Source organism: Eschrichtius robustus, chromosome 16, assembly GCF_028021215.1.
Source record: "Eschrichtius robustus isolate mEscRob2 chromosome 16, mEscRob2.pri, whole genome shotgun sequence".
Taxonomy (NCBI): domain Eukaryota; kingdom Metazoa; phylum Chordata; class Mammalia; order Artiodactyla; family Eschrichtiidae; genus Eschrichtius; species Eschrichtius robustus.
In genome coordinates, this window is record NC_090839.1 from 53,659,312 (window position 1) to 53,667,979 (window position 8,668).

Consider the following 8,668-nt stretch of genomic DNA (forward strand, 5'->3'; position numbering starts at 1 on the left):
GCAGCTAGAAGACTGGGGGCTCTAGCGGGGCAAGGGGGGGCGGGTGGAGGGCTGGGGAGGGTCGCAGTGAGCTGAGGGCCCGGGGCGCCGTGCAGGAGGGGAGGCGGGTGAGAGGCAGGGCGGGCGTCAGCTCGGAGGATACTGGGCCACTCTGATCGCCACCCGCCAAGTGTCCAGGAAAGTAGGCCCCAGGGCCCGCAGCTCCCCGTGCGGGAGCAATCCCGGTCTCCACCGCCCAGGGTGGTCAGAGAATCAGTGTGCAGTGACTGTGCTGTGAGTGGGGGCTGGACCGATGGGCGAAGGCCGGGATGATGGACGAGGGCTGGACCTGTGGCGAGGGAGGAGGGGAGCACCAATAACGAGGGAGGGACCAATGGCGAGGGCTGGACCGAGGGTCGGGGAGGGACCAACGGCAAAAATGCTGCGCCCTCAGGGATGCTGGGCGGAGCGGAATCAGTAGCTTTGATGAGCGTACTGGAAGTTCTTCCCTCTGCTCGCTCAGGAGAACAACGGAGACGATCGAGGCCTTTAAACAAATGCTGTGACTTCCTCTGCGTAGAGCCGAGGTCAAACACTGGGGGAGGTCGGGTGGTCTCAGTTAAACCCACTCCCCTTGTCCTGGGAGAGCCCCGCCCAAGACTCTAAGTCTGGCCACTTGAAGGCTGACGCTCCGCCCCCCTGGGGCCACCGCCCAATAACGGCATGGCCCTGCCCCTTCGCGAGCCCTGGCTCCGCCCCCGCGCGGGATTGGTCAGGCCGCCAGTTCTGCCCCGCGAGGGGAAGACCCGGAGAAATCGAGTTAGCCCAAGGAATGGGCCCCCCACAAGCCCTGCTGCGCATGCTCGCTCCATGACCCCAGCTTGAGGTGACTGCCCGAACCCAGGCGGGGGCCCCAGGCACGGAGGCTGAGGGACCTGCCGCGGCTCGGTCTCCGGAGAGGGAGGGCCCCGCTGCCGTCGCCGCCCGGCCGGTGCCCGGTGAGGACGGGCCCCAGCGGATCGGGGAGGGTCTCGGGTCCCTGCCGGGCTCCTCTGGGGGTCACCAAGGGCTGCTGATGCTGGGGGGGTGCCCCCCAGCTCTGCATCCCGGCGCTCAGGCAGCCTCCTTGTCCTTCACCAGCGATTCAGCTCTTCTTCTCGCTCGTCCTTCCCCCAACCCACCCGACCCCAGGACTGAGCCCTCACACCCCAAGTCAGGGAGCCCCACATTGGTTTGCCTTTCCTTGACCGTGTCCGCCCCGCCCAGTACTGCCCCCGCCCTGCACCCATCCCCAGTCCCGTCCCATCCTTGTGGCTCTAGAGATGCTCGCAGGGATGGCAGTTGGAGGTCTGAGATGTTGGAGCGGGGGAGGCACTCCGGAGGCTTAGTCAGGAGGTGGCGGTAATGATGCGAGAGGAGAGAGGCGGGGAGCAGGGGCCATTTGGGCGCAGCATAGACAGGTCTAAGGACAAATTACAGTGGGTAAGGAGGAGTAAAAGTAACTAAGATTCCAAGCCATGGTGATTAGGGGAAAGGAGGTGCCATTACATGAAATTCCCACTTTGGGGAAGCTGTTCCCTGCACACTATAGAGTAACAGTTCTTGACCCATTCTGGGTCTTACTGCTGCTTTGAAAATCTCCCTGTAAGGATGTGTACCTGCATGTCTAAGTGGGTCCATCATCCCACCAGCAGCCCTCCAAGAACCACATGGGACAGCGATTATAGAAGGGGCATCTGTCAGTATCACTGGTAACGTGAAGACTTCACCCTTGCCTGCCTGCCTGCCTGCCTGCCTGCTCTTAAGAGCCCCTGTGAAGTTCACCACTACTCCCATTACATAGGTGAAACCAGCCCAGAGAGTGTAAGGGGTTGGCCTCTTAGCTGAGGATGCAGGTGTTGGTGGACATTGATGGTATTTCTCTCCCATACATATGAAGGTAATGGTAATTCTGTTAATCCATCATCAGTTGCCAGGCAATGATCCTGGCTTTCTTGTTTTTTATTTTTTGGCCACACCATTTGTGGGATTTTAGTTCCCCAATCAGGGATTGAACCTGCGCCCTCGGCAGTGAGAGTGGGGAGTTCTAACCACTGGACCGCCAGGTAATTCCCATGATCCTGGCTTTCAGAACCTCACCATCAAGGGATTGGACCTCGTATTAGTTACCTACTGCTGCCATAACAAATTACCACAAATTTAGTGGATTAAAACAACACAGCTTTGTAAAAGTCATGCAGTGCTGGAGGTCAGAGGTCTGACATGGGCCTCACTGGGTTAAAATCAAGGTGTGGGCAGGGCTGTAACCCTTCCAGGGGACTATAGGAGAGACAGTCTGTTTCTTTGTCTTTTCTAGAGGCCTCCAGCATTCCTTGGCTCATATCCCCCTCCCTCCACCTTCAATGCCAGCAACATCGAATCTCTCCTCTTGCTGACCCTGCCTCCATCATCACACTGCTTTTTCTGACTCTTCTACCTACATTTCCTGCTTTTTAAGACCCTTGTCATTGTGATGGAACCACCTGGACAATCCAAGATAATCTCCTAGTTTAGTAACCTTCATGCCATCTGCAAACTTAATTCCCCCTTTGCCATATAAGGTAACATATTTACAGGTTCCAGGGATCAGGACCTAGACAGCTTTGGCGATGGGCAGCAGGGGGGCATTATTCTGCCTCCCAAGGTGTCTAAGAGGCTCCTGCCAGTTCTTAACATTGTGTGGTTTGGGGTTTACACTGAGCCATCTTACAATATCATGACAGCTGGTTAGGATAAATGGGTGACTGGAGACCCATAGCAATATCAAACCATCTGACTGGGGATGCAGGTGGAGGGTGTAAAGTGAGTGAAGTAAGGTAAACTATTAAGCCTTTTGATCTTTTTAATTCATTTCTGCTTCACTTCTAAAAATTCTGTTAACTCAATGAACTTTTATTGAGTAAAAATTTAATTTTCAAAATAGATGTTTTAGGCTTAAAATAGCTGCCTGTCAACTCCTCCATTCACATCTCAAAAATAAATTGCTAGAAGGTTAGGGATAAATCCAGAAAAGAGACTGATCCAGCCTGAGGGACTGTCCACCCCTGTACATGGAGTGGTGGAAAAACAGTTCAGCTATGAACTAGAAATTAGAAACTTCTTAAACAGAGGGCCCATGGCATCATCCATTTTTCACAAAGTATCAGAATCAAATAGGGTACTGGTAAAAAAAAAAAAAAATGTAGATTCTCAGGTCCCTCTCCAGACCCATTGAGAAAGAAGTCTGGGGGTGGAGGAGTCCAGAACTGTGCATTTTTAACAAGAATTCTGGGTGATTCTTAGGTATCATGAAGTGGGGAAACCACTGATTATAGACTTAATTTCTCTATTCTCAATACATACGTTTTATTGAGATAATTTACATACCATGCAATTCACTCACTCACAATGTACAATTCAATGGCTTTTAGTAAATTCACCAAGTTGTGCAGCCATCACCACAATCAGTTTTAGAACTTTTTCATCACCCCAGAAACCCCATACATACTACTATTCACTCTTCACTCTTCTGGTCCCCACCCCTCCCACCCCCAGCCCTAGACAATCACAAATCTACTTTCTGTCTCTATGGATTTTTCTACTCTATAGATTTTCTATAGACTCCAGGTCATTTTATAGAAATGGAGTGTATAATATGTGATCTTTCATAACTGGCTTCTTTCACTTAGCTAATCTTTCCAAGGTTCATCCATGTCGTGGCATGAACTTTTTAAATTATCAGATAATATTCCATTGTGTGGATACATCACATTTTATTTATTCATTTATCTGTTGATGGATATTTGGGCTGTTTCACTTTTTGGCATCTATGAATAATGCTGCTGCGAATATTCATGTACAAGTTTTTATGTAGACATCGGTTTCCATTTCTCTTGGGGATACACCTAGGAGTGGAATTGCTGGGTCATATGGTAATTCTATGTTTAACCTTTTGAGAAATCATCAGACTGTTTTCCAAAGTGGCTGCACTATTTACATCCCTGCCAGCAGTGTATGAGGGTTCCATTTTCTCCTCATCCTCACCAACACTTGTTATTGTCTGGGTTTTTTGTTTTGTTTTACTAGATCCATTCTAGTAGTGTGAAATAGTATCTCATTATAGTTTGATCTGCACTTCCCTCATGACTAATGATGTTGAACATCTCGTGCTTACTAGCCACTTGTATATTTTCTTTGGAGAAAGGCCTATTCAGATCCTTTGTCCATTTTAAAATTGAGTTATTTGTCTTTTTATTACTGAGTTATGTGTTCTTTATAAATTCCAGATACAAGTCCCTTATCAGATGTATGACCTGCAAAAATGTTCTCCCATCCTATGGGCTGCCTTTTAACTCTCATGATGGTGTCCTTTGACTCACAAAAGTTTTAAATTTCGATGAAGTCAAATTTTTGTGTTTCTTTTTTGGTTACCTGTACTTTTAGTGTCATACTGAAGAAAGCTTTGCCTAATCCAAGGTCAGGAAGATTTACTCTTTTCTTTTTTTTTAAAGAGTTTTATCACTAGCTCTCATAATTAAGTCTATGATCATTTAGAGTTAATTATTTGTATATGATGTGAGAAAGGGGTCCAGCCACCTGGAGTTTCATCCCTGGACCACAGAGGTGTGGGCTGCTGGCCAGGGTTGTGCACCAGGCCAATCAGAGTGTGGGGGCAGGGTCCTGTGGGTGGGGCTTCCCACCATAACCCTTTCCTGCCCAGAGTGGTTCTCTGGGGGGGGTGGGTGGGGAGGCAGTGTCTTTTCTGCTGGGCCCCATGTCCCCCCAGGTCCCAGGTACCACCATGTTGCCTGCCCTGTGGGACAGGATGGGCAGAGCTGGGAAGGAGCACATGGGAGGAGTAGGGGTTGGCTTAGCCAGGGGCTGGACCAGGGACAGGAGGGATAATGAGACATCAATCCCAGGGGTGCCTGTGGTCAGGTGACTTGCTACCAGGAAGCATTTACCTGAGGCTACACCCCCTGGAGGTGGGGGTCCTCCTCTTTCGCAGTTGGGAGGTCTCTGCTTTCGTGTCTAGTTGTCAGGTCTCTGCTTTCATGTCTAGTTGACTGAGAAGGGGAGCTTGCACCCCAACCATGCACTGGCCTTGCACCTCAGGCTCCTCTCATGGATGAAGGGGTCTTGGAAGACTTTGGGGTGCGGGGCATGGACACCTCAAGCCATGTGCATTGGAGGGGCCCAGAGAAACACAACTGAAAGCCAGGTTGGAGAAACAGGTCTAGGGGGTAAGAGTGTACAGGCCTTGGTGCTGCCTGAGTCCTGGACAGGGAGGGTGAGATGTCTGCCAAGGCAGCAATCTTGTTTCTGGGCTAAACTGGAAACTGAGAAAGACCCCACCATCTGCCCACCACCCAATCACCCCCAACAGACAAAACAGCTAGCCCACACTGATGCCCCAGAGCCCTGGTCGCCAGGCCACCACTGCCCCTGTCATCCATTTTTTTCTTTTCTTTTCTTTTTTTTTTGGCCATGCCGTGTGGCTTGTGGGATCTTAGTTCCCTGACCAGGGATTGAACCCGGGCCCCCGGCAGTGAAAGTGCAGAGTCCTAACCATTGGACCACCAGGGAATTCCCTGTCATCCATCCTTTCTGCTTCTCCAGACCAGAAGCCAGGGAGCCCTCAATGACAACAGATTCTCTGGACACCTCCACAGCCCTGTCCCCACTCAGCTGAGGCAGAGCCAGCACCAGCTCAGACACAAGGTCGCTGCCCTCGTGGGGCCCTGGCATCCCCTAGCACTGGGTGCCCCGGGGCCTCTTGCCTGGGATGGGGGATGCATCTAGTTGTGAATCCAGAGAGTCCCTCCTCCCAGGGCCAGGCTCCTCCTTTGGGGTCTGCAGTGTGCCAGCAGGGCCCCAGCCCATGCTCCCAGTGACACAGTGTCAGGTTGAAGGGCACCAGGCATTCTGGGAGGGTTGGTGACCTGAACTCATGTCCCCAAAGTGCTTTTCCCCAACGCCTGGTGCTCATGAAGACCGGTTCCTGTTATCCTGGACGAGGTACCCCAGGTGCTGTGCGGGGCGGGCTCTGGACCCACCTCGACTGGACTCCCAGCTCTGCCTTCATGGCTGCATGCCTCAGTGTCCTCATCTGTAACCTGGGTCAATGAGAAAGATCAACTTTCATAACGTGGGGCTGAAGGTTAAATGGAAAAACCTGTGGAAGCACTTCACCCCGTGCTCAGCACCTGTGGGCCTGGATTCCTAGTAACTCACAGCTGTCAGCACCTTGGTCACCCCAGTAGCCCCTTGAGAGCCCTGTTTTGGGCACATTTTGTAGATGGGAAAGTGAGGTTTGGCTGGGGGAAGTGACGGACTCAAGGCTACCAGGAGAGTAGAAGCACCAGCCCAGGGTTCTCTGGCTCCATTCAGGTCCTTCCCCGGGGGCACCGAGGCAGCCCCATCTGCCCCAACCTCCAGCCCAGATTCTTCCTGAACCCAGGCCTAAGGGCACCTCCACTAATGGGATTTTGCCTCCTGCCTTAGGACGGAGCCCTTGGACTGCTGGGTTCCTTCCAGGGAGGTGGAGGAGAAATCCATCTGCTGGGGCCTGAGCGTGGCCTGGGGGCCAGGCCATCGTTCCCGGAATGCCCCTGCCTGAGCCCAGTGAGCAGGAGGGCGAGAGCGTGAAGGCCAGCCAGGAGCCCTCCCCTGAGCCCCCTGAGCCGGGCACAGATGTCGTCCCCGCAGCCCCCAGGAAGCCCAGGAAGTTCTCCAAACTGGTGCTGCTGACGGCCTCCAAGGACAGTGCCAAAGTGGCGGGGGCCAAGCGCAAAGGAGTGCACTGCATCATGTCCCTGGGGGTGCCCGGCCCCGCCACCCTTGCCAAAGCCCTCCTCAAGATCCATCCCGAGGCTCAGCGGGCCATCGAGGCCGCCCCCCAGGAGCCTGAGCAAAAACGCAGCAAGCTGGACACAGGTGAGGCCCCAGACCAGCAAGCAGGGCGAGAGCAGGACCTTCCTGGGGCCGAAGTCCCCTGTCACCTGGGCAGCCAGGGGGACAGCAGGCTCGGCTGGCTCAGGGGAGTATGTGTGTGCTGTGAACATTTCTGCGTGCATCTGTCTACATTATCTCAGTGTGAATCTCTGCGTGTCTGTAGGCCTCCGTGTGTGTGTGTGTGTGTGTGTGTGTGTGTGTGTGTGTGCGTGTTTCTCTAAGGTTCTGTCTCCCTATGTGTGTATTTGCCTAGGAGAGTAAGTTTGTGTGGGTTTTTGTATGTCTGTGTTCCTGGGCCTATTTCTCTCCGTGTCTACTCTTATGTGTTTACCTATTTATGTCTTTTTCATGAGATGGGGGCATCCCCAGCCACAGGCCTAGAGTTCTCAGGCAACCCGAGGGACACCTCAGGCTCCATCGCCTGCTGGAGTCAGGGACCCCGGAGCCTGGAGGCCCCTCTGCAGTGGGCCTGGCTCACCCTTGAGCCCTTCCACTGGCCTGTTCTGCTCCAAGTGCCTCCTCATGTCCACCTGCCTCTGCCCAGTGCAGAGAGGGTTCTGTCCTCATGACCTGTGTGGAGGCAGGGCTCAGAAGGGCCAAGTCACCACCCTGAGGCCACCAGCTAGCTCACTGGAAAGGATGGGGGGGCCCCCTCTGGCTCAGAGCCCATTCTTCCAGCTGAGCTGGGTGGGACAGGCCATTTCTACCCCACCTGAGACCTCTGCTCACTTCTCAGATCAGGCGGGCTCTGGGGCCATATGGACCCCACCCCATATGGCACCTTTGTGAGAATCAGGACAAAGTCACCCTTCCTCAGATGGAGAGATGAAGAACGGAACAAGGGCTGCAGCTCGGCCCCATGGGCTCCCCTGGGCAGGTGCTCATGGGCAGTCAACACCTCTCAACCTGCCCCTCCGTCTTTACCTCCAGACCTGTCCACAGCCCTCTCCACCTCCTGCCCCATCCTGGGCCAGGCAGTGGGGAGGGAGCAGCAGCTTCCTGATGCTCAGCCCAGATTTGGCCCAAAGTTTCCTGGAAACAGCCTCTGTGTCCCTGGGCCAGTGGCCTTTGGGAGCATGTCTCTGGAGTCAGCAATCCCCACCCCTGCTCTGGCAGCTGGGACCCCCAGGTTTGCCCCCCACCCCTTCCCCCTTTTCCTTTGACAACAGCCTGACCCACACCCTTCTCTTCCAGACGGAAAAGAAGACGGAAGGTTGGCAGGACAGCCTGCCCCCAGTCCCTTGGTGGATGGGGAGGAGTCCACCATGGGCCCCATCGTGTCCAGGGAGGACCCGTAGCCCGGTTCCTGACAACTGAGGGTGCGATCTGGCTGGGTCAGTGAACTCGGCTGCAACTTCTACACGTTCCACTGGGCTTCTGCCTGGGGCCCAGCCGCTGACTGATTTTCACTTTCAACATTGTAATCTTTTTCTGATCAAGCATAATTTACTTTTGTAAGCAGAAAAAATAAAATAAAAAGAGAATAAAAGAAGCTGTACACTAGATCCCACCATGGATAGGTTTTTAAAATTCCATGATTCTGGGTCCTTTGAGGTCCCAGCTCCAACCCCCACCCCCCTGCTCCTGGGCCTCCCCAACCCTCACCAGCCCTTACCTGGCCCTGCTCCAGGGCTTCCTGGCCTGGGCCATCTCTCAGGCCCAGGAGGGCTCTCCAGTGGCCTCCATCCCCCAGGGCCTCACACCCTGGGCCTCCTCA

At 53.7% G+C, this 8,668-nt stretch overlaps 1 protein-coding gene across 2 annotated transcripts; it reads left to right on the forward strand.

Moving 5' to 3' along the window:
- Window positions 1-767: 767 nt before the first annotated feature.
- FLYWCH2 (FLYWCH family member 2) lies at window positions 768-8,456 on the forward strand. Of its 2 annotated transcripts, XM_068523769.1 has the most exons (4): window positions 768-977; window positions 5,617-5,718; window positions 6,502-6,933; window positions 8,146-8,456. In XM_068523769.1, the coding sequence occupies exons 3-4, from the start codon at window positions 6,603-6,605 to the stop codon at window positions 8,247-8,249; spliced, it is 435 nt and encodes a 144-aa protein (XP_068379870.1). In that variant the 5' UTR covers window positions 768-977; window positions 5,617-5,718; window positions 6,502-6,602; the 3' UTR covers window positions 8,250-8,456. The 2 variants fall into 2 exon arrangements, with proteins under 2 accessions (XP_068379870.1, XP_068379869.1); XM_068523768.1 differs by lacking the exon at window positions 5,617-5,718.
- The last annotated feature ends 212 nt before the right edge of the window (window positions 8,457-8,668 follow it).

Bases quoted from the DNA above. Each gene is read 5' to 3' on its own strand.
- FLYWCH2 (XM_068523769.1), top strand. From the start codon at position 6,603: ATGCCCCTGCCTGAGCCCAGTGAGCAGGAGGGCGAGAGCGTGAAGGCC. The intron at 6,934-8,145 runs GTGAGGCCCCAG...CTTCTCTTCCAG, and splicing joins ACGCAGCAAGCTGGACACAG to ACGGAAAAGAAGACGGAAGG.